This window comes from Acanthopagrus latus, chromosome 24 (genome assembly GCF_904848185.1).
Source record: "Acanthopagrus latus isolate v.2019 chromosome 24, fAcaLat1.1, whole genome shotgun sequence".
Classification (NCBI taxonomy): Eukaryota; Metazoa; Chordata; class Actinopteri; order Spariformes; family Sparidae; genus Acanthopagrus; species Acanthopagrus latus.
In genome coordinates, this window is record NC_051062.1 from 8228040 (window position 1) to 8253770 (window position 25731).

Here is a 25731-nt window from a genome sequence, read left to right on the forward strand (position 1 = left end):
TTGGTGTTGATATTGAATACTTGTACTTAAATCTGTTTTAGGCCATATTTAGATGCAGCATAATTTAAAATCTGCACAACGTCACCTTACATAGTTGGTGAGGCTAACGTGTTAGCAAACAGTTACCCGTCTGCACACATCCAGTGGCTAAAGACTAACATTAGCATTCATTTGGAGTCAAAGTCTTCTTTTAATCTTGTTTCTGGTCTCCAGCCACCCTTGAGAGAATGCATTTGGCTCATCAGCAGCTAAATGTTCCACTATGCTCGCTTGCTAGCTGCCAACTCTCTGTGTGGACCATTTGGTGCAAGACAGTTAGTTTACTGTGGGTTTATCAGAGCTTTTCTCTGGAAACAGTCGCCTGTTGTGTGTGGAAATGATGCTGATTTGAGTTGCAACAGTGGACAGTATATCATTGACTGCATATCATAGAATCCAGACATGTTGACCGCCCCCTGGTGGCTGCCTGCAGTATAGCACATAAACCCTTCTAGATGTTATCAGGTGGGACATGGACCAAACTAAAAAACTAGTACATCATAAACATTTTCTTTTCCAAAGATGGGTTCTGTCTTTTTAGGGTAGTTCTTATCTTGCTGATGTGAGCTAAAGTGTTCATGTTATTTGACGCTGTATAAAGGCGATGAGACGTCATTAGTCCAACGCCTGATGAGTACTGTGCAGAAAGTGGCCCCAAATTATCACCAATGCAAGATGGCGGCTTCCCAAAATGCATATACATTTATAATTTGGCTTCATTTTCGTACAGTGGGAGGAAGCGGAGGTGCGCGGTCTGTCTTTATATACTGTCGATAGAATGAACTATAACAGTAGAGCCAGAAACCTAAAGGAAAAGAAACTGCAGTTAAAGTATATGTTTAAAGAATCTGTAGTCCACTACATTTTAAAACAATATTTTAGTGCTCTTTACGCGACAACATTTAACACTCATCTCAACTTACATGTACTTTGCAGAGGTGGTTTGTCACATAAAAGTATGATTATCAAATTTATATCCTTAAAATGAAATCTTTTCCTTCTCCCTCATAAAAAAATTAATCCTGATTATATGAATACAGAACTGTTTTTAATTTGCACAAATTTAAATGCAGGACACAAGATGTCTCCTCCTGAAGTATTATCTATGACTGGAGGCGGCTTTAAGTATCTGTGGACTTGAAATTAGGAACACACTTAAATAATGTCACCTCAAACTCACAAATGTTGTGAGAAAGTTGTCGTCATGCAGCAGATGGTCAGCAAGGTCACTGTGCACTTATTCAAAAGCTACATATGACATGCTGCGGGGCCCTTTAAAGGAGCATTACAACATAATTACAGCGATACAGCTGTCTCGTGCTATTTAGGTATTTTTTTCCTACTGACATGAAACACAAGAACAGTGATACTAGTATGTGTTATTCATTATTTATCGCAGGATCCTGTCCTTATAGCCCTAACTACATTCACATGTACAGATGGTCGCCGTGTCCTCTGGTGACCTTAAGAGCCACATCAGCAGCAAAGACAGGATGTAAACAGGAGAGAGCCTCCCATTATAGAGCACGGCCACTAGGGTGATATTCATACGCCATGTATTCCATCTAAAAATAATAAAGACACTTGGTGTGTGTCGTAAAAAGGGTAAATAATAGAGTTATTTTAATGTCTAGATTTCCTCCATCGTACCTTTTGTTCACACACACACACACACACACACACACACACACACACACACACACACCATGTTCTCTCGCTGTGGAAAAACAAAACAAAAAAAAAACCCTCTCCCAGTTTTTCCCCTCATGCTTCAGTGTTAGGAGCTGCAGCCACATCCCAGCCCCCACCTCCCCACAAACCCCCTCTAGCTGCTTCCTCCTCCAACTCAAACTCCCTCCATCCCTCCCTCCCTCTCTCCCTCCCTCCCTCTCGTGGAGCGTTGCCATGGAAGCTGATTGGAAGGATCACTCCGTCTCTCCCGCACGTTGCCACTCCATCTTTGCCAGGAGGAAACAAGGCGATTCAGAGTGGAGCACACAAAAACAAAACAAAACAAAACAAAAAACAGCTACCGACTGTAATCACAAAACTGATTATGCACTAAAAATCATGTAGATTTTTGTTTTTCTTTTTTAAAAAAAAAGCAGCAACTTTTCATCATTTTTCCACTGATCATCACACACTGTGCAGGAATAACATTTTTTTTAAAAAAAGATCTATCTTGTTAGGTCTATTTTGCCCCTCATGGTCAAGAGCATTTGCCTCTACGCAACAGAAGTTTCATCCAGCATCCGTCTAAATGGCGGCCAGATAGAACACAAGCTCCACCACTTTTTAATTAGCCTTTAAACTAATAGTGGAGGCTCCTCGCCACCAAGAGAAACAGTCTCTGCAGGTCTTCACTCTTTATTTAGATTATCATTTCAAATATGATCACAATATAATAACTACGTTGATCAGCACCATTTATTTATGAGTAATATCAACCATAAATTTACTTTTTATTCAATTCCGAGCAGGTCGCAGAGCTTCTTGTGAGTCTCTATTTTTCTTTCCCGACTTCCTCTGTGCTGCATCGGAAAAAAAAAAAAAAAAAGTCTGAGGGATGAAGCCAAATCTCACACACACACACGCACGCACACACACGCACGCACAAACTCTCTTCTCTCTCCGCCTCTCTCTATATTCCATACAAGTCAAGGTTGAGGCTCTCGGCAGCTTTTTGCAGAATTTTTTTCAGCCAAGCACACGACTATAATGGGGAGACACTGTAGGACGTTCAGGGTCTGGCATTGCTATAGAAACGATGTTTAGGAGTCCTTGCGTGGGGGTTGGGTGGTTCATCACATGTTTTATCTTTTGAGGAAATGTCTCTGTATTTCTATACCGTGACGTTTTCTACATTCATCCTCCAAAACACGCCGTAATAGCCATCTGAATGTACGCGTCAGACCGAGAAAGGCACGGGTGTGAATGAGAGACAAGGTGCCGTCACATACTCGTGGTCCACTGGGACCCCTCAATATAACAGAGCACATCCATTGTTACTGTCATCGTGCTTTTTCTTCTATGACGAGTCAAAATGTTCTGCGCAAGAAGCCAAATGAGGTTCTCTGTTTTTTTAAATACTGGTGTGAATCTACTCCAGGCCCTGGAAACAGTTAGCCATGGATGTTGTATATCTGCACACTTACATTCAGCATTATTAGCATTAGCGCTAAATTCCATAAATGTAGAAAGGGTTCCCTCAGGTTTCTCTAACCTTTAGACCACCATTGCCGTGATATCTACTACTATGCTCATCATCTTAATTTATACTCACATATAATAAGCACCACATGGACTGTTAGTGGGTCACCTAATTTCTTTTTACCATTCATCCTTGAGCTCAGATGTCTCCATAGGAACATAATGTACAGATGTAAATATATAAAATATGACAAATATTTTTGGAAAAAAAGGGTTTTAAATGCTCTGAAATATGAATGGAGTTTGGTTTGCACCTCGTCAAAACTTTTTTTCAACGGAATTTCAATCATGACCTCAGTTTGTTTTAAACTGGATGTACTTCACAGGTGAGTTTAGGCGAGGCTACAATGCTCCACAGTCTGATTGATTTATTTCGGAACCGATTTATGTCGCACATCATTTCCCACCCAGCAGTCCTGAGCAATTTCATTCGGTCGGAAAATCAGTGTGAGTTAATGAATTTTCTCTCGTCGGACTCCCGTTGAAGGAATTTAATGTTAATTAAATCACCTGAAAACAGCTTTTTTTTCTAATCTAGTCACTTGCATGTCTCAGTCCACCTCAAAATTGCCTTAGACGTTTAATCTTAAAGTAAGGTTACATTTCTTCACTAAATCAGACCAAGAAAGCAATGAATTCCTTTCCTACAGACAGCACTTTGTAGTCTGTGCATACAAGAGGTTATTAAGTACATACTTGTAAATCTACAACTGCCTTCCTCGGCAGACTCAAACTGAAAGGAGGACAAAACACAGACAATCAAACAAAAGTGACCGATGACAAACAAAAAGAGACAGACTTTGCCCACGAGCAATATTGAGCTACAGAATTGAAATAACTTGCTGTTTCATGAATCACCACCAAGGCAGACAACACAGAGATGTATACACAACACAAACAGCCACAACTACACACATTAAAGCAAAGAGCTGCACCGTTTTTACACACACATGTCGTGCGCACACTAATACACACAGCGCTACGTTGCCTGGCAACGTTGACTCTGTACAGAGATGTACAACAATCAGTGAGTGTGTTGTTGTGCTCACCTGTCTGAGCGACGTTCGGTGGGCTTTGCTCACCACAAAGTCCTCCACTGTGTGCTTAAGGTTCAGCTGCTCTGCTTATTTCTTTAATTAAAGCTTAATATACCTAATCCACCCTGCCTCTCTGTCCCACTGCCCTCCTCACCCCCCCTCCCCGAGCCCAGCGAGGCCCCGCTGTCTCAGCTGTGACGGAGGTTGTTGTCAGAAACAGCAGAGAGGCTTGACGCACCTCACAAACGAACACAGGAGTCACTGCTCAAGAATGAGGATTTTAGCATTTAGCGTGTTAGCTGAACCCAGCATGCACCTGTTGGTCAGGCGACACAATGACTGTGTTTGATCTGGGTTACATTGTGTGCTTGCTGTGGGATGCATTACATCAGTGCTCAGTTAAAGTCGATGCAAGTTTGTTTCCATAGTTTTTTAGCTATTTTTTGGTACAATAATGCTAACTGTGTGACGCTGCAATTCTTTATCACATTGCACTGTGGTACTGTTCACAACACGCCCAGCACAGGTCAGACCGCACTCACATCACACAGTATGTCTTCTGCCACCTGATTATAACAGTGCTTTTAAAAGCACAAGAGGAAAACATTGCTAGGCTAGCTGCCAGTCTTCATAAAATATTTATTCATGTAGAATATTTCGGGTTCTATTTATCCATTTTCATTTATTTGAAGTGACTATATTCGCAAATGCACCATCTAGCTACTGCACACATATTTTAAAATATAATTTAAAGGTCAAATAAAGATAATCTTAAATTCTAATTGATTATTTACAAAACTAGACAGATTGCAACTGTAAGTTTTGTGGCTGAAATCAATAATAAAATAGCCCTGAAGTAGAAAACTAAATTTTTGGTCGAAATTTTGTTAACTGAAGTTTTCTGAGGCAAGAGACCCGTGTTTTAAGTGAAGCTGGCCGTCGTCAGCTCGCTTTAGCTAAATAAGATGTGCGCCAGCCTACTCACTGATTTCCCCTTAATTTGTCTTTGACATCAACCTGTATTTGTCGTCATAAGTCCAGATGTGACGGAGAATAAAAATGCAACCAAACCCTGCAAACAGCCAGCCAAGCCTTTGATCCTTGTGGGATTTATAGGAATTAGTGAGGTTAAGCTACTTCAAAATCATGTGTAACTGTAAATTGATATATTATATTGATTTGAATGGCATTTTTGTATATTCAGCTTATATTCTAAGTTACAAACAACCAAACATGGTTTATTTTCCTAAGCTAAAACTGGCAAGAAAACTCAGAGGATACATTTTGTTGGAAACAAGTTAATGCTGTTGTTGTTGTTATGATGTAGCTCCTATAGCAGTCTAATGATATTATCTGTGACAATAATTAGCCTAAAAGAAAGTATATAATGAAGGATCAATCTTTCAATGTGTTATGATGCCTCGTTTACAGGCCCTTTTATCTCAACTTCCTGTAGTTGGTAGCACACAATGGCCAACAATAGATGCTGTTGTATACACATCATTCTCCCCTGGATGAATGTGACGGACCCGTACAACACTCCGAATATTATTCCGCATAAAAGCACAGTGAGAATGATTGATTCCTGAGTCATTGTCTCCGTTTCCTCTCGTGTTTTCCCTCTGATCTATTTGTCTGTGCCGTCAATTTAAATTTCAAATCAGCTTTATAGAGACGAAAACAGGAGGAAACGCCACAAAGCAACAACAAAAAAAGCACATTGCATTTGCATTATAAATGCTCTGCAAAGTGTGAGGAATAAAAAAAAAAAATTGCAGGAAACTCATTTGTCTTGGAATACTGCTCAAGTATGAAATAATTCTCTGTGAGACTGTAAAAAAGATATTCCACATAGCAGAATCTACACTTTCCACCCCCACCCCATCACATCCACCACCACATCCACTACCAGCCCCCCCCCTTTTTTTTCCTCTGTGATCTCGAAGGGGCTTGCTTCACCTCAGTCAAGCTCCAGCGCTCCAGCCGGCAGCAGCATCGAGCTAACAAGTCTTTGTGAGGAGAGAGAGAGAGAGAGAGAGAAAGAGGGAGGGAGAGGGAGAGAGGAGGAAGAGGGGGGGTGTGCAGAGCAGGAGAGAATCAGACAGTGAGGGAGAGTTGACAGTGTGAGCACAGGATGAGGGTGCAGAGGGAGAGCGCATGAGATAGTGACAGAGGCAGAGGTGCTCAGTGCTGCACAATAGTGCCAGAGGCTGCTGGAGAGGGAGCGGGCGAGCGAGAGAGGGAGAGAGAGAGAGAGAGAGAGAGAGAGAGAGAGAGAGAGAGAGAGAGAAAGCAGGCATCATGGCAGCTCTCACTGCATCATCACGACACATGGGGATGTTTGGCCGCTGCTGGTGAGCACTGTGTGATGCAGAGGAGAGAGCCGAGGACTTCCTGGAAACCAAAAGGCGAGCCGAGGAAACAGGTCAGTGGCGGCCGGAGAGCCTCGCGCAGAGAGAGAGAGCGAGAGCCCCCCCTTTGTGCATGCAAGCGGCCACACTGAGAGGGTTTTTAATCACGTCACGGGGATGATGCTGATTTACATTTGTCAATAAGAATTCCCTTGTTAGAGCCTTGGTGGACACGCAAAAGGGGAGTGGGAGGTTTGCGCATGCATGCAGACACGTGAGCTGGCTTGTGTGTATGTGTGTGTGTGGAGTGTGTGTGTGTATGTGTTCCAAATGGCACCGATTAAGAGAGCTTGAGCAGGGACGTTTAGGTTAAAGAGGCAACAGGAAACCCTCCTGGATCCTCCAAATAAAACTGCAACACCTTCTGTGACATCACATACATAGAGAGATGTTACGTAGGATGATGTGTTCAGGGTACCTACTGCTTAAGATCTTTATGCTTTTACAGATTATTCCAGAAAAGCGGTAAGTATATAGAGCTGAATATAAGGGAGGCTGGAGGTAGAGGAGAGCGAAGGAGGGTAAGAAATAAAAAAAATGTAGAATGAAAATGAAGATAAGAATATAATTGTGCTGCAGTAGGTAGTATGAGAAGGGAGACAAAGCCTGAGAGAGAGGAACAAGCTCGGGCCGGCATTCAGCTCTGCTGCATATGATGTAATCCTCCACCAGTCCAAGCAGTCAGCTCAACAGTTTTATAAATTTGAAATATAAAGGTGCACTATGTCCTTTCAGGGAGGACATTTAACTCATAGGGGAAATATCTTAATCTTGCATAAACAAACTAAATCAACAAACCCACCTTATGACAACACAACTTGATACTGTTTTGCTTTGTTTATATGTGGCGGACCCTGCCACCTTTCTAGTTTTAAACAGAAATATTCATTTTTTCCATAACTGAACAAAAAAGCTGTTCTCAAAGACAAGGTCCCCCCAGAACACTGAATTTGTATTATTACTGCATCAATATTGTAAATGTTAAAATTCGCAGTGTGTCCAAAACTACGCTGTGTCCCTAAGGATGTGTTGTGCTGAAATCTGGTCGTTAGTTTATGTTAGCGGAACATGCATAAAGTCACATCCCTTGGACATATGGCCAATAAAAAAGTGATTTATACAGCCGATTTGCCACAAAGAGCCCATTTCAGATAAAATGGTGATAATGGTATGCCCGGTCTAGTCAGAATGGCAGCTGATCTGAGGATGGCCACCTGTCAAAGTCCTACTCAAAGCGAATAGCGTTGCAACTAGCAGTTCAGACTGGGAGCTTGGGGACCAGATGTGTGTTGGTATCTACAGTCTATCAATCTTTAAAGTTTATAGACCAAACATGCTAACAAGTCGTTCTCTTTTCACTCTGTTTTTGGTCTCCAGCATCTCACCTTTCTATGAGACCCATAACTTAGATAAGCCAATCATAGATTTGTGTGCAGTCATTAACTTTACCCATGTCCTTTGTGCAGGTACGACCAGTGGGAGGAGCCACACGATGAGCGGGATCCTGAAGAGGAAGCTTGAGGAGGGCCCGTCCCCTTACCTGTCCCTGCAGGGCTCCGATGATGATGAGGTTTCCTGCAGCGACAGCGGCAACAGCAGTGATAGTCTCAACCATCCGGTCCCCTCAGGACTGCTGGACTGTAAGATCACATAACCACACTGCCGTTGTCAGCAGCTACAGCAATCGTGCTTTTGTACAATATGGAGCACCAGAAAGACTTGAGGTCACATGCAAACAGCATTTCTGTAGTGTCATTCAGAAGGGCGGTATAAACTTAGAGATGTAACACTGAAGACTTTTTTGGTTCAAAACATTCAAAATTTAACTGAAAGTATCAGCAGAATGTGCAGAAATTAGTTTTGATATTCAAAGATATCTATGTACAACTTTGCAGAGATATCTAGTGAAGTTAGCAAAAGGTTTTTGTAGAGGTAACCAGGAAATTCTAACCTTCTGGTTAGCCAACAAAAATATGTTCCTACTCTGTGCTGATGACACCATGTTTTATGTCACCCAAAGACCCAGTTATGCAAACAAAACAGCTAATGTGACCCAGTTAGTCAGTCCCACTTGATGTGGTATTAGCAGCAGAGTATTCTGGCTAATCTAATTTTGCCAACAATGCGAGATATTGGTTTGTCGGTTGGTTGACGCTACGTTCTAACATTTATCCTGTAATTCTACTCATGGCCGCTCTTGTGCAAAAATTATAGTCTCTACCTTTTACCTTTAACTACCATTTTGTAGCATTAGGCAAAAATAGTACTCTTTTACTCAACGTGTTTCATACCTCTGTCTCCATCTCAGCCACTCTCCAGCAGAAGTCAAAGCGACTGCGGGGCCGTAATGTGCACTTCGAGAGCGTGACGGTCTACTACTTCAACCGGCGGCAGGGCTTCACCAGCGTGCCCACACAAGGTGGCAGCACCCTGGGGATGTCACCTCGTCACAGCGGGGTGAAGCGCTTCACCCTCAGGGAGTTCGCCATGGAGCAGAAACAGAGCCACTGGAACATGCTGAGGAATCACCTGAAAGAAGAGAAACTGAACGCCATCAAACTCAAAGTCAGTGTTTTCTATATGTTTGTCAGCCAGTCCTCAGAGTTTCTCAGGGTCTAAATATGTAGGCGGGCAATTTCAATTTAACCTACCTTTTCTTGTCCTCCAGCTGACTAAAAATGGCACCGTGTCATCCATGGAGGCGGATACCCTGACGCTTGACGACATCTCTGAAGACGACCTGGATGTGGACAACACAGAGGTGGATGATTATTTCTTCCTCCAGCCTCTGACTACCAGACGGCGTCGAGCCCTTCTCCGTTCCTCGGGGGTGCGACGCATCGACGTGGAGGAGAAGCACGAGCTGCGCGCCCTTCGCATGTCCCGAGAGGAGTGTGGGTGCCGCTGCAGGGGGATATGCGACCCGGAGACCTGTGCTTGCAGCCTGGCCGGCATTAAGTGCCAGGTAAATGGAACTGTGGTGAGGCCATTCTGTAATACTAAAGTGTTGTTCATGTTTGTTTGTGCAGTAAAACTTCTTTCAAACAAAACTAGTTTTGTGAAGAAATCAGATCCTTGGATTTCAATTTGAATGTGTCCAATCGTCGGAATATTTTATTATTTTTCTGCAGCGAGATTATCCCCAGCGTTAATCTTCTCCTAATCTCCAGAAACAGATTGTGCATATAATCTGGAGACAAGAGATAAGACTTTGGTTTTGAAAGTGTTCTGGTTTCTGTTTATAGTCCAAGTAGGTTTTGATCGGTTGCATGCAGGAAATCAGTCCAAAAGAGGTGAAATGCATCAGCCGCAATGCAACGTCAGTCAAGGATTTAGCTTTTTTCCAATTTATTTGCTTTCATGTGCTAATATCTGCTTATTGAGATTAGTGAAAATGGTGTCTAGACATCTCAAGTTGCTAATCAGACTGTTAACAATCCAATGACCAGTGCACGGAAGAGGAACAATATCCTATATCGGAATATCCGCTTGCTACACTGGAAGCCCTGCAATTACACACACACACACACACACACACACACACACACACACACACACACACACACACACACACACATAGTCCAATTAATATTGACCAGTCATGTTTGAACAGCCTTTGAAAATGGTTTTCAGAGACTTCACTTTAATGTCATGTACTTTAAATTCATCCTCGAGGTTTGGGAGGATTTTTTAAGACAAACACTGATAGCTAATTTTATAACCCACACATTGAGAGTAATATAACCCTTTAATTTAGCCTGTCATGCAAGCAAACTAATTTTAGTTGAGATTTTCAGGGTATCATATACATCTGACACCCACAGTGGTTCCTGCAGTTTCTCTTCAAGCATGACCAGCTATGATTGGCAGCTGAATTCACCTTTTCGGTTACTTCTCTTCAACACTGTTGGATTTGATTTATTTATTTTTGTCCTCAGGTTGACCGCATGTCCTTCCCATGTGGCTGCACCAAAGAGGGCTGCAGCAACACGACAGGCCGCCTGGAGTTCAACCCGGTCCGGGTGCGCACCCACTTCCTGCACACGATCATGAAGCTGGAGCTGGAAAGGAGCCGCGAGGAGCAGCAGCAGCATCATCATCATCAGCAGCAGCCGGAGCAGCAGCAGCAGCTTGTAACCAATGGCAACGGTTACCATGGTGACTCCTCCCTGGTCCAGCAGCAGCAGCAGCCGAACCTGCAGTTTCCACTGATGAGTGGCGCGCCGCACATTCCCATAATGCACCTCCAGAACACAGGCGACACAGATTCGCATCTAGATGAAGAGGAGGAAGAGGAAGAAGAAGAAGAAGAAGAGGAAGAAGAGGAAGAGGAGGAGGAGGAGGAAGACGACGAAGAAGATGATGATGAGGCTTATGAGGAAGACGAGGACGGCAGCAGTGTTTGCAGCGGGCTGTCGGACTGCAGCACGCACAGCCTGGAGACAATCGACCCCGAGGACGGAGAAGAGGACGAGGAGGACGAGGAGGATGAGGAGGACGATGAGGATGAAGAGGAGGAGGGAGAGGAGGAGTGGGATTGCTCGATGCACGGAACGGGTCCTCCGCCCTATCCAGTTCCACTGCCCTCAGTGCTGAGTTACTCTAACAACACACTCATGGGCCTCAGTAACCCCTTTCACAGCACTCCCTCCATGCAGCATTATCAAATGGACAGCTCTGTGAATGACACTCCTGCTTTCCTCAGTGAAAATGTCAGCGGCACCCCCACACTCCCCACAGTAGAGACCGCGTTAGAGTCCAAAATGAACACAGAGCCCCTCCACCAGACAACGCAGCAGAGCACTCCCTGCCATTTCCCCGACCCCACAGAGTCCCTGACTCTCCAAACTTGCTCACATGTAGAAACCCGTGAGAGCAGTGCTGCCCCTGCTGGCGCAGCCAAGGAACAGCAGCTCTCCACAGACCTCCAGAACAATCCAGACCATGACTCACAGACTGAGGCTTCAGCGGGGTCTCTGGAGCAGACGCAGGAGGAAATAAAGGAGCCGATGCCGGAGAAACCGGGACAGCAAATGCAGGCTGAACAATCAACAGACACATCATGCTCAGACAGTACCTGATGATTCAGAGTTCAGAGAGGAATCAGTTGATAATTGGAAATCTTTATTCAAGAATTGCGACCTTCAGCGACGAGTTTGATTTATTCTTGATAAGTGCACTTCCAAAGAGAGAACGAGTCACACAGATTTTAACAGAGGGCTCAAAGAGGTGATCTAATTTTAGCTCTGAACCTTTCCAAGATCGTTGGCTTAGGCAATAGACTAAAAAATAAAGATAAAGCTCAATAAACAGTGTTTCTGAACGTTACTTGTATAATTTATGCCCTGTTATAAAGTCTTTGATCATTACAGCATGTTTAGTGGTCATGACAGGCATCTGTGACAAATTAAGGTTTTGAGGTGCTCGTATTGTTTCACTTTCTTCCATTGTGCTGGTGTCTCATCGTTGCTGCCAATCGTTCTAAAATGCCTGTCTGTATAGCATGTGTTTGGTTTACGTAAAGTGTTTCAAGGCTCAACACAAACTGTAAAATGATAAAAACATATACATCTGTTACAATTCATACCTAAAGGCCTCCCGCCCCCGCTTTTGTGCTCAGATTTTAGCCTTGCTCACAGCATGGCAAGGCCTTCATTCTAGACTTGAATATTTGAACATATATTGAAGGATATGTCATGAAGTTTTGTACAGACATTATTGTTCCCAACAGGATGAATTTTAAAAACTTTGGACATCTGTTGAAGCAGCTATAATCAATTTTTTCTATAAACAATGGATAACATGATTACATGTGAGTGAAAAACAATTTGCACCCGACTTTGCAGTGTGTTTCAGCCTCTTTTAGCTCATTGTTTTGGTTGTCTGGCCTGTAACTTTACTACTTTGATTCACTTATGCTGCTCTGTTTATGGCCATAACATGAAACTGTTTTCAGCTTAAAAAGCTCTGATAAATCTACTGTACCCCACCTGTCCTTTACCAAATGGCAGACAAAGTTAGCAACTAGCTGGTCAGCATTTAGTAGCTAAAGAGGCAGATACTGTATTTCTCTCAGGAGCTGGTGGAGAACAAACACAGAGCTAAAAACAGGATTAAATATTATATTCTCATTCATCAGATGGACACACATGGCAGCCAAAGTTAGCAACTAGCTGGTGAACATAGTGGAGTGTTTAGCAGCTAAAGAGGAGGCAGATACGTTCCTCAAGAGCTGGTGGAGAACAAACACAGAGCTAAAAACAGGAGACAGAAATTGGACTTATATTCATGAGGTGTACACAAACATGACTCCATATTAATGCTAATGTTGCTCTTCAGCCATATTAACTTAAAACGTGAATATATGTCAGTATCATGTTTACAGCTTCTGTCTGGTTTCTCAAATAAGCTAAAAAAGCTAACAAGTAAGCAAATGTAACTTTTCATCATAAGGGCAAAGTTTGACTTTGACCAAATACAATCAATCATAGCTGTACTTTGAGTTAAATACTAGCTAGTTACCTTCGTATTTTGCTTTAGTAGACAGCTTTATTCATTTAAAAGAAACCCACTGTACTCTTCCTGTTGTTCTTTGACAAATGGTAAACAAAATTAACAACTAGCTGGTGAATATAGTTGAGCATTTAGCGGCTAAAGAGGGAGGCATTTCCTTCAGGTGGTGGTGGAAAACGAAAACAGGAGAGAACATTGGACTTACATTTATGGGCCGAACACAAACACGACTCCAAATGGTATGCTAATGTTGCTCTTCGTCTGCTAGATGTGCTGTGTCTTCTCACGAGTTAGCAATATCAGCGTAAAACCTTACATGTCGATAAAGCATTCATCGCTTCTGTCTGACGCCTCCATGTAGCCAAAAAGTTAGCAAGTTTAGCCTCCTTAACTGTTATTTGTGTTGGCAAGTGAGCAAATGCTAGCTAACATAACACAACACATTAACATGAGCAAGCTATTTCTGTCAGTGTTAACATGTTAGCATGCTGAAGTTAGCCAACGTGTACAGCCTGCTAACATAGAGCACAAGCACATTTTTCAAGTTATATTGCGTGAACATGTAAAAATGCTGACGATGAGGTATTTTGCTATAAATTTAAGGCACCTGATGCAAAATTATGACCTTTAAAGCCATCATTTTGACACAGCACCTATATATTTTGCCTCAAATGTGTCCCTCCTATTTGCTGTCCTTCTTTTCTCCACTCAGTAACGTCACTATCGATGTCTCCTCGGTGTTAATCGGACCTTAACACACACGTGTGCCAAAACATTTAGCAAGATTAGAGAAACATCCGGTCTATGCATGTTGTTTATCATTTTACAGTCATGTGAACAAATGTGATTAAATTATTAACTTATTGTCTCTCAAAACTGCCAAAACTGGGGGCCAAATATCTTTCATGTTCTTTTTAAAAATCAATTGTACATTTCCATGAGTGTGTGAATAAAAAAAAAAACCTTTTTGAACATCCATCTCAGCTTAAAGGTGGTCGTCTGTTTTTCTACCAGCAGATGGCGTCTGTTGCTCAACAAACTGACTTCATCCCTCCCCTCTGCTTACATCCCCTCCAACATCAAGGGGTTAAATCATCTTTTCTGACGTCAGTGTATCTGTTGATTACATGCTTTCTGCCTCGGGACAATCTGTGACATTGGTGTTTGCTCAGTACATCTCCCCCATGTCACCAAAAAAAAACCCCAAACATTTCTTAAATCTCAGTGAGAGAAAAAAAAAAGTCAGGCTTCCTGGAAAATGTTGACGTCAGCTCACACCTTTTTCCAGTCAGGGTGACAAGTCTTAACTGCTGTGTCACCCTGCTCTCCCGTTTTTCATTCATGGCTCAACCACTGGGTTTTCTTTAGGGTTTTTTTGTTGTTGTTGTTGTTGCAGCCTCTAGACAGCGCTGCGGAGTCGACACGGCTGTGTTTCGCTGAGGCAGAGATCAGACAGGGGGAAGGATCTCTATTCAGGTATAGAATACTTTCATGGCTCATTGTGTAACCACACAACAGACTGCAGCAGGTGAGGGGACACAACGCAGACAAAATGTACATTAAGTCTAGCGGCCCTTTGTGCTCGGCTGACAGTGACGCACATGTGTACAGTACAGGCTGTAGATTTCATCTGGAACACAAGGCCACCACTTGACCTCACCCTTTACTTATATAATCAAGCCGGTCAGGTGCATGTCCACTGTGCTGGGGGTTAGAGGCAGGGGATGCCTGCTGGTGAGCAAGGTATTGTGGGTAAGCAAGCTCAAAGACGATGCTAATCAATCACAGGCGAGGGGAGCTGTAGTGTTAGGTTGCCAGGCAACAGGAGGAGAGAATCAGGAAAGCGTCTGGAGGCTGCCGGGTGGGAGTGGTCTAAGCTTTTCGCCTCCCGTCTCCCCCTCCTGTATATCCCAACAACACCTCCTCCTCCTCCTCCTCCTCCTCCTCCTTCTTCTCCCTGTATGTACGTGTCAGTCTGGCTCTTCTGGTCAACAGTACTCGATTCTGCACAACGTGGAGAAGAAACTGACAACGAGCACCAAGCAACTCTCAGTGAGAGACAGCTTTATTATCTCAGTGAGAGCTTTATTATTTACTGTGTGGCCTTTATCAGCAGATTAAGATCGCTCACTTGATGGTTATATACGGGCGGATGAAGACCAGGACAGGAGACTCAAAGCTATGGAAGATTTTCATACAAAACTTTATACCCGCAATGTGTAAGCATTGGCCAGCATATCGCCAGAGTAACCATTAACTGCTGCTAAGGTTAACTGCTGTTAGCATGGGGCTCAGTTAGCTGTGCGCTGGGAGCTCGGGCTTCAGCTTCAGAGGGACTGGACACAAACTTTGTAACGTTATAACTGCCCAGTCACTTAAAAGACACTTTTGCTAACCAGTAGCCACAGACAAAGCTAAACACTGTTTAGTAAGCATAGTTAGCATACAAGCTAACAAGCCAAATTTATTAACGAGCTATGTAGCTCGACTGCAACACACACTATTGCGAGTATTACTGTAACTGCCGCCACCATAGCCTTGTGGTTAAGACATAGTTTTAAACATATATAAAGCAGGGGTCCTTACCTGTCCAGCAGAAAAGCCGCTAACGCTGCGTTGAACTTGAGTCCTTACAAATACCGCCACTCCTCCACCTCTGAAATGACGCTCAGATATTGATCCTAGTTTTCTCTCTAGCTCCGTCCAATTCTTTCTCTTTTAGCTACATTGCTTTTCTTCATCAGACTTCTTATTTCTTCTCTTTGATGTGGGCAGTGGTGGGGCGTTTTGCCTCTCTGTTGTTGTTTTCTGTTCTCTGCCATTGTGTAGACTTTGAGTATGCTTGAACTATCTGACAAGGTGAGAGCAGACACTGCGCCTGCGCAGGGGAGGGGCACTGCGTGAGGGAGCAGGGCTGCTAACATAATGATTGACACTTCTCAGACACGCCCCTTGACTCTGATTGGTTGTGTTGATCTGGGGCGCTGGATTCTTGAAAATCAAATTAGGGCCACTGGTTGGAGCCACAGACAGCTGACCTACATCTTATTCTATTGTCAGATCTTAATGACAGTTTTAGCAAATATAACTATAAAAAATAGTTATAGACTAATGCATTAAGTACCAAGTGGGTAAGGGCTAGCTGTTAGCGAGCTAACTTGAATAGATGACTCATTGCAACACAATGACATCTCAAAGCTGTTATTTCTTCACATTATCAATGGATAATGTGAAGAAATAACAGCTTTGAGATGTTTCTTCACTGTCATAATATTTAATACCATTTAATGGGCTTTATCATCACAGGGTCTAGTAAGGGCTCAAAAGCCTACTAGTAGTTTCCAAAGTCTGTTATAATCTATTTGGATGGCTTATCAATGGTACAACTTCAACAAAAAAGACCAGTCTAGTGGAAAATGTGATATTTCATTTCAAGCAAGAGCATTTAAACTGTGATTATCTCGCCAATAAGCAGGGTAAAAAACAGTAGGAGTTGTCTATAAAGGTGACGTGACGTGAGTATTGACACCAGATTATATGAATAGGGCAGCTGTGCGATGATAACGCCCATTCAGCAGTCTGATAACAGTCACATCAGACATTTAGCGCTGGCTGATGAAAGCCATGAGATGCAGCTGAAAGCCCTGAAAGAAATTCAGTGAGGTAGTATTTTCTGAAGCCTATTACTTCTGAGGTCAATGACAAACACCGTTTCACCCTGTGTTAGAGTTTTGAATAATTAGTACATTTCATTCATTTAAAAGCTAATGGCGTAAGATTTGTTAATATGTGTAATCACATATCATTAGATGTGATTATACATCACAGCCATGTTATAAACTGTACACCAGTTGCAGCTGCTTCACGTGATGTGTTTTGATGAACATTAATATAATGTGTTCATTATAGTGTGTTTATTTACTAGCTTTATACTGCTTATAAATGCACAAGGTTAAAGTTTTATTGTGTACTGAGTATTCCAGCTGAACAAAGAAAAAGATCTCAACATTCTGAATGTAATTCCACTTGCCATCATCCCGTATAAATGATTATTACATTTCACCTCCAGGCAGGGTTTACTGACCCGGTCTCCCCAGGGAGGAATCTCAGCCGTCTAGATTCAGTGAATTATCCTCAGGCTGAAAACAGACCGTCATCTCCGTAGCTGAGTATCTGTTTAACCCTCGTTGAATACGCCGAGCACCCCACAATGAATAGCAGGATGCATGCAGGATGTGCTTCCCAAAATAGGTTTTATTTTGGAAATCTAGATTTTTTTTTTTTTTTTTAATTTTTTTTTTAGTGTTTTGTTGCCACATCTTTGGTTATAACAAAAAAAAAGTCACTTGTCACATTTTTGCAAATCGATACATAGTTTAGTGTAACATGTATTTGAACCACATGGATGATCCTGTTCAGTGTTAAGCAATCATACTTCCAGTTCAGATCACAGAGCAAAGACCGGGATGTCACTCACAGAAAAAAAACAAAAACCTTTTGAATCATAGCAACAAAGACCAGCTGGAGAGGAAATGGAGAAAAAAAAAACAAGCATTTACAAAAAATATGTCCTTTATTCTTTTGGCTTTAAAATTATATGACCATATGAGCGGACAGTAGTCACTTCTTGCATGCAGTTCACTAAAACACTACAAGCGCAATGAGAGATGGCTACTGATTGCTTCATGGTTTCTATCTACAGATATGCGGGGGGGGGGGGGGGACCATACATGTGTTTCGTCATGTGTTACAGTGCGGAAAAGGAAAGTTTCTAGAAAAACAATGTAAATCAAAAATTCCGAAGACTGGCAAAAAATGCACTCATATCTACAGTAAAAATGTTATTTATAATCGGTGGAACATAAAACAACCCGCAGACCCAAGTTTGCACACTCACTCGCACTGAAAGTGATAGACGCGTACATTCTCGCAGTCTTAACAAGAACACACATGGACATACAAACACAAACGCAGTCCGGCTGTCTCACACACACACACACTTACATGTACGACTGCCACACGTGGTATTACATAGCAGTGGGGGATAAAAAGTGCTCTTACATCAAATGTAAGTGTGATGCATACTGTGGGCCCAAATAGCTATATTATTTACAAACCAAACCACTACATTAAAACCACTCGCTTCTCAATTTAAACAACATGAATGTCGTACAAACATATGTGATATTATAACCTTTAAATGTGATATATTGTCATGTTCTAGCTTGAGAGAAGTTAGAAAGATCGACATTTTTTTCTTTTTAGTATATTTCGTTACTTAAGATATTTTCTTTACAAGAGCTCTGGGGGATGTGTGGAGGAGGAGGAGGAAGAAAACAAACGCATTACAAGGGGAACTTTGTAATATGGCGGCAGATGAATGTTACTTTAATAAAAGTTGTGAGATTTTGGGAAATACACAGCTTCACTTTCTTAAAGAGAGTCAGACGATAAAAATTGAAACCGTGCGAGTACATAGGCTGACCAAAAAGCTACAGCCAGGAGTCAGTTAGCTTAGCCTAGCCTGACACTGAGAGCAGGAGAGACAGGTTTAAAAATATCCCTCAAGCTTTCTGATTCCACAGACTGTTCAGTAAGTTAGGAATTTAAAATACTCGTAAAGAAGCATTTCACATATTCTGCTGCTCATGCATTCTTAAGTTTGTAGCTCAGGTTAACCAATGTTAATATTGTTTAATTTGCAAGTAAACCTGTCACATTTTGAGTTCCTGTCTTACAACAGGTCATTACAGAGCTAAACTGAATCTTGCTGTATTTATTTGTAACTTTAATTGATGGAAAGTGATTCGTGAAACATAAAAGTGGGATGCTGGATTTGGGTTTGATAAAATGCTATCACTCTAATATATTTCACAGACTGGTATCAGATCTGTGCTCGATATCAACCAATACTCTGCTTTTGAGTATCGATATTCGGGGAGTCTGATCATTGAATTACTCTGTGCAACTTCCCGTTGAACAGTGACTTTACGGTCACTGCTGTACATTCAGGTTTTTGTATGAACTAAAGAAACAAGATACATCATGGTAATTAGTGAGCTCTACAGGTGCTGGTTGCAGAATGCTGAGCTTGTTCACTATTTAAGAGCTAAGTCCAGCTAACGGTCGCCTCGCTGTAGCTTCGTATCGCATGGACAGACATAAGAGTGGTATAAATCTTCTCATCTAACTCTTAAAAAAGGGAAAATATTTCCCAAAATGTCAAGAAATTATTCTAAATATGTCTCATTCCTTGCATACATTCAGCTTCTCTGTATTTAGAGACTCATGTTTTTCTATTAAAAAGGGGAGATGGCTGTCCAGATGAAGCACAATCACTGATGGCTCACCAGTGGGTACAATGACGTTACCCATCGCACTCCAGCGGCTGGCTTTGTCTTTCAGCTGCGTGTACTGTGTGATTTAAGAGCTTTCTGGCACTGACCCTGCGCTGTACGACTTTCACACGGTGGTTGTAGTTTCCAGCATTAACTTTTGTCTGCCCTTGGTGATGTTTACAACAGTGAAAGCAGTGGACACATTCTCACGATAATGACACAAATAAGTAGAAAACATTCTTTCTCATTAAAAAAGAAACCTTGTAACCAAAAGATATGAGCCAAAAAAAATAATGCAGAGTACTTGTTAAGTGATACAGCGATTGTTAAATTCAAGACACTGGATTTATAGTAGTAGCAGCAGCACTAGCTACAGACAACTTAACAGTACACTCAAGTGTGTCAGATAGTAACAACAACCAATAGGAAAATCACAAGCGTTTTGCAGAGAGGCTTTTCCATGTTCCAGACAATCCCTGGCAGTGTCTGCTGGATCATTTGTTTCCCCTCTGAAAGGACCCCATGTATTCACATATGACACGACAGCACTCCATTTTCAGGCCTTACCTGGCGTCGCATTCTGTCACCTCTGGACAATCAACACACAAGCGTACATCTACTGTATCTACCCCCGTTAGAAGCTGTAAACAAATTTCCCTCATGTCTCTGATGCATTTAGATTTTTTTTTTTGTTCCTTTTCATAAAAGTCTATTTCTTTCTGTCTTTCAAGTCTTTCCCTTTGTTTTCCTTTTCTCTATTTTCTTTCTCGTATTTGTCTTTGTCCGATTTCGTCACACTGTTGTAGGAGGGCGGGGAGGCCGTGGAGGGGGTCATGTCCATTTTGTCCGAGGTGGAGTTCTCTGTGAACTTGCTGATGACCATCACGTCCTTGTCGGGGTCGCGGATGCCCTCCTTCAGCTTCTCCTTATAGAGGGCGGAGGCTTTCTTCATGGCCAGGCGGATCATGTAGCGGCGGAAGGCTCTCTGGATGATTATGGCCGACATGTCCTCCTGTTTTCGGCGGAGGGTGGTAGTGATGGGCTCGTACGACACCTTAGAGGGATTGGAGGCCATGAAGCGCTCCTCCATCTGCCCGCGCAGCACGTCCATTTCGCCGCCTTCGCCCAACACTCGCTTAGTGAAGGCGAACAGGATGTCGAGGCAGTGGATGCGCTCGCCGCTCACCATTGGCAGGTCCATGGAGATGAGCTGGATCATGTTCGGCTTGGGCATGCGCAGCGGTGGATCCAGAGCGTCGGCGAAGTCCGAGAGCTTGCTGTACTCCATGAACTGAGTGGCGTCGGGGTCAAAGCGTTCCCACACTTCATAGAACATCTCAAAGTCGTCCTCGCTCAGCGGCTCGGCGCTTTCCTCCGTCGCCACACTGAAGTTCTCCAAGATGACAGCGATGTACATGTTGACCACGATGAGGAAGCAGATGATGATGTAGCTGACAAAGAAGAAGATGCCCACTGACGGGTTGCCACAGTTGCCTTTATAATAGTTCCCTGGGTGCTCCATCTGACTGTCGCAGTCCGGCTCCCTCTTGTTCAGTATGGGCGCCAGCAGGCCGTCCCACCCGGCTGAGGTGGTGATCTGAAACAAACAGATCATGCTGTTCCCGAACGTCTCGAAATTGAACATGTCATCGATTCCTGCCTCGCGCTTCACATAGGCAAAATTGGACATGCCAAAGATGGCGTAAATGAACATGACCAGGAACAGGAGGAGGCCGATGTTGAAGAGGGCAGGGAGCGACATCATCAAGGCGAAGAGAAGCGTCCGGATGCCTTTGGCACCTTTGATAAGGCGAAGGATTCGGCCTATCCTGGCCAGACGGATCACTCGGAACAGCGTTGGGGACACAAAGTACTTCTCGATAACTTCAGACAAAAACATACCTACAAAAGCAAAAAAAAAATAAGACACTCAGCTCAAAGTTTTATGAATGATCTACAAGAAAGCTGGTGCACCTCAGACGTCTCCTTACCTACGATAGACAGGATCACCACCACAAAGTCAAATATATTCCAACCGATGGTGAAGTAATAGTGACGCAGCGAGATCATCTTCAGCACGCACTCCCCGGTGAAGAGCACGATGAAGACCAGGTTGATCCAGTAGAGGATGTTGTCCATTTCTGACGTCTGGTCGTCCGTCTCCACCATCATGGTCACCATGTTAAGGCAGATGAGGATCATGATCACGATGTCGAAGGCCTGCTTCGTGATGCAGTCGAACACACAACCTTGAAATGCATTCTAGGGGTGGAGGAGAAAACAAGTCATTTACATCTCCTTACTGCATATTTCATTAAAACAACTGAGTGAGTGGAGCCCACAGTCTTACTGTCGGCCGAGGTATAGGTTTTTGTGGTTTCTTGGAGCCGAGCTTCTTCATGGCATTGTAGTATTTCTTCTGTTCTTCTGTCATGAAGATGTCCTGACCTCCAAAGTAAAGGGAGCCCAACAAAAACTGGTTATAACCACCGATATTTTACATTCACATCTTATAAAACAGAGTGAATAATAACACAGCCACTAGGGATCAATATCTCTGAAGCACAGAGGGTATAATAAAACGATTGCCAGACAGAAAGGAAACTGTGTTCCGTTAGTTGAATATTTGCTTGCTCTCGTGGGCTGATGGCAAACTAATCCTTTACTTTTGAAGTGCTGTTCAGACAAAACTTAAAGATATCAATTTTGCCCATTAGAATACTGAGATGGTACCTTACATTTGTGTTTTGTGATTTTGGAGTTGTTGGACTTATTCAATGAATTCTGGTAAAAATCCCTGCATTATGTGATAGTCTGAAGTTTTTTGTGTATGATGTGGCTTTAATCTGAGGAGAACTTTGTTTTTGGTGAGATTCATACAAGAGTATGAGTCCCTCATAACAGGATATTTCTGCTATCTACATAAATTGTGTTTGGAAATTGTCTCTTTTTTTTGTTTGTGGAACTGTGTATTCTGATTCAAGTCAAGTGAACATTTTGGTTGTAGCTGCTGTCTAGAGTTTTGTAACCCCATGCTGGCAGGACATGAAAACCAATCACACAGTCGATTTGGAAGAGGACACAGGTGTGCTTCAATTACTGAGAGGAACCCCTGCGAAGTCTGTATTTCTCAAAAACAAAGTCAGGAAATGGCTGCGGTACCACATTGTGTGTCACTCTTTTTGGGTAAACTGATGCACAATCAGTAGGTAGATGTATGTTGGCATTAAGTATGATTAACAGCAGTGAGATCCCTTTAAAGGACACACAACAGAAATCAGCCGCACCAGCAGGAAGCTCCTTCTTTCATTTCATGGTTTTTTTTTTCGTGTTTTTGTTCTCATTACTTTATGTCACTATTTCGGGTGGCGGGGTCACACAGCCACCGTCACTACACTCTCGTTAATCAAAGAAGTGAATCCCCCTCGCGATATCATGCGTGAGGCAAACATGACACTCTCAGTGCGGCTCGCTGAGTGTATGATGTGTGTCTGGAGGCAGGACTGGTGTCAACACTGAACAACATCCATGTGATGCCGCCGTGGCTGTGGGGCTGCTGAACAACACACACACACACACACACACACACACACTAATACAGAGTCTCAGTCATACGTCAGTCATCAAGGCACAGCAAACACAGTGCAAACCCTCCTCTCCCCCCTCCTCCACCTCCTGGGCGTCGCCAATCCCACTTGTTAGCACTTGGTTGAACGGAGGGCACATCTCCAGACTACATTTACTGTGACACTGCATGTGTGTGTGTGAATGCAGGCAGGGTGTTTCTCAGTGACTCATGCACCCTCAGTAATCCTTGGCAGCAGCAGGTCCTCTCCCTGCTACAGATAATCATTATTCTGGAGCTCGGTTCTTTCTTTAACACAGCTGAGGGTCTGCTTTGGCTCAACCTGTGAACCTTCACAGGCTTTGTGATTCAAGGCAACACAGACACTGCTGGGTTTTTATGTATTTTTGTGGCATAGGGGGATAAAATCCTCCCCGAAAATCTAATTCTAGGAGAAAGAGTGGATTCCTGTACACACTGTTGCCCTCTGCATTGATGTATGATGTAAAAAGTTGACATTTCCATTAGAAAGCAGTTTCAAAGATGTGTCTTTGTGAGTGTGTGGGAGCATTTTCTCTTTTTCAGCGACTCTGTACTCAGACTAGGCTTGTTCTTGGCACAGTGCGACACAGGAGGTCTACCTGTTCCACTGCGGTATTGAACAGAACCAGAGCTGTGTGTCAACATTAATAACAGCCAGCACGGCGGCGCAACAACCAGGGACTGCCTTGAATTTCATCTTTACTTTGAAACATTACTGCCTCTACAAAAGCTACAGTCTGGACAGGGAGATACACTGAAGTAATTCTGTTAATTTAACGTCTGAATTAAAGTTGCAAAGAAAGGAGATGCTAATTGGGTATATTGGGAAACACTGGTGACTATCATCTTATTCTGGAAGGCTGATAACAGTCAACAAGCAAAAAATGCAACTTATCTTCTTCTTCTGCTGGTTGAAGTTGTCGATGATGACGCCAATGAACAGGTTGAGGGTGAAGAAGGAGCCGAAGATGATGAAGATGACGAAATAGAGGTACATGTACAAGTTGACTTCATACTCAGGCTGCTCTTCCAACTAGATGGAACAACACAGAGCAAAATAAAACAGCCACCGGCTTCTATAACAGAAACAAGCTGAGTTGTGAAAGCAGACCCACAAATCCCTCTGTTAGGCACAAGGACACTTACATCTCGAGAGTCCACGGCTGCGTACATGATGTCCATCCAACCCTTAAATGTGGCCTGAGAGCAAATGAGAGTTTTGTCAGTTTGGGTGATGTTGGGGGCTCAAAAAACCCTCTGATTGAAGTCAAACTGCTTGGCTGTCATCTAGGGAGTACAGTGTGTTACTTTGGTCCTTAATTTGCCATCTTAGCATTTGACACTTTTATTTTGTGTCTGTGCACGTCTTAAGACATCTGACAATCAAAGCAGCAATATCTGATGCTGGCAAACTCTTAAAGTGATTCTGAAGAAAGGTAGCTGAGTTTTGATTCTCATTCTCAGGTTGTCAAATATTTGCCTGTAAACATAAATCCAACTGGTTTTCCCTATTTTGAATTTCATCCTGAGTGTCAAAAAAATCTCTGAAAGCCTTTTTAAGTAATTGGCAGACTATTACATTGTTTGATGTAATCTAATATGCTTTGGTCTGGCTGTTGCTGTGCCAGTTTGTAAATGAAGCCATGCAGGGAGCAGAAGACAGAATAAAAATCTTACATCTCAGTGATCAGAATGACAAAACTAGAAGCCAGAGAGTTCAATCGTAAACACTCCTCTTCTATATTTTAGACATTTTTGTCTTCATGAAGGAGAATTAACTCACCACTTGCAGCAAAGCCAGATAACCGGCCCCAACGTTGTCAAAGTTGATTTTGACATTCTTCCAGCGGGCGCTGTCGTTTATCAAATTCAGGCATTCTGTCATGTTGTTGACGACACTGATGGGGAAGACCTCGTCGTTGGTGGTGTTGACACAGTAGTAATACTTCCCTGCGAACAGGTTGACGCCCATGATGCTGAAGATGAGCCAGAAGATGAGGCAGACCAACAGCACGTTCATGATGGAGGGGATGGCCCCCAGCAGAGCGTTCACCACAACCTGGAGAGGTCGAAGCACACGGATAAACTCAGCACTCTCCTGCCGGTCATGCTGATGTCTCTGCTTTCCAAAATAGAGAGGCTGTTTGATTTAGATAAGTGGCAGTTACATCTAATCACTTAACTCTTAACCTGATCTGACTGAGCTGGGAGGCAGATGCTACGACTTTCAGAACAAGAGCCAAGACTGATTCAAAAATTCATAGCATTCCTGTATTATTCAAAGCTGCATTCAATATGTAATGTCTGCACACATGAAGCTCTTAACACCATCTACAAGGAGAATTTAACAACATGACAGTTGGAAAGAAGGAAGTGGACAGGTGAGAAAAGTTAACATTTGATAGGTAAAAAAGCAAAACAGAAAAAAACCTTAGAGAGGCAGGATGAAGTCACAACATTTTGTTTGACTGTAAATGAAAAAGACACACAACAAAGAAAAAAATTACAGGTCAAAGGCACCACACAAGCAACATCAGAAAACAATGCCTCAGAACAGCTATATACAGTAATCTATT

The 25731-nt window shown here is 42.8% G+C and overlaps 3 protein-coding genes across 8 annotated transcripts in view; 1 reads left to right on the forward strand and 2 right to left on the reverse strand.

Moving 5' to 3' along the window:
• Positions 1-16056, reverse strand: part of xirp2a (xin actin binding repeat containing 2a) — a 78916-nt gene extending 62860 nt beyond the window's left edge. The window contains exons 1-4 of the mRNA XM_037090443.1: positions 15797-16056; positions 9349-9437; positions 8989-9226; positions 8147-8335 (exon numbers count right to left, since the gene is read on the reverse strand). The gene's annotated coding sequence lies outside the window, so the exon portion shown is untranslated. The remainder of the gene's footprint in view (positions 1-8146; positions 8336-8988; positions 9227-9348; positions 9438-15796) is intronic.
• LOC119014968 (cysteine/serine-rich nuclear protein 3-like) lies at positions 6386-14476 on the forward strand. 2 transcript variants are annotated; one of them, XM_037090441.1, is made up of 5 exons: positions 6386-6711; positions 8164-8337; positions 9006-9262; positions 9366-9677; positions 10636-14476. In XM_037090441.1, exons 2-5 carry the CDS (start codon positions 8190-8192, stop codon positions 11776-11778), a joined length of 1860 nt encoding a protein of 619 aa, XP_036946336.1. In that variant the 5' UTR covers positions 6386-6711; positions 8164-8189; the 3' UTR covers positions 11779-14476. The 2 variants fall into 2 exon arrangements, with proteins under 2 accessions (XP_036946336.1, XP_036946337.1); XM_037090442.1 differs by having other exon boundaries at positions 9366-9662; positions 10636-14475.
• Positions 16057-17765: 1709 nt separating the features above from the next.
• The window catches only part of scn1lab (sodium channel, voltage-gated, type I like, alpha b), a 35561-nt gene continuing 27595 nt past the window's right edge, over positions 17766-25731 (reverse strand). For all 5 annotated transcript variants that reach the window (XM_037090435.1, XM_037090439.1, XM_037090438.1 and 2 more), the window contains 6 exons: positions 24939-25214; positions 24302-24355; positions 24051-24188; positions 21899-22003; positions 21540-21810; positions 17766-21450 (listed from right to left, as the gene is read on the reverse strand). In XM_037090435.1, coding sequence (XP_036946330.1) covers positions 20258-21450; positions 21540-21810; positions 21899-22003; positions 24051-24188; positions 24302-24355; positions 24939-25214 — 2037 coding nt within the window. In that variant the 3' untranslated portion in view covers positions 17766-20257. The remainder of the gene's footprint in view (positions 21451-21539; positions 21811-21898; positions 22004-24050; positions 24189-24301; positions 24356-24938; positions 25215-25731) is intronic.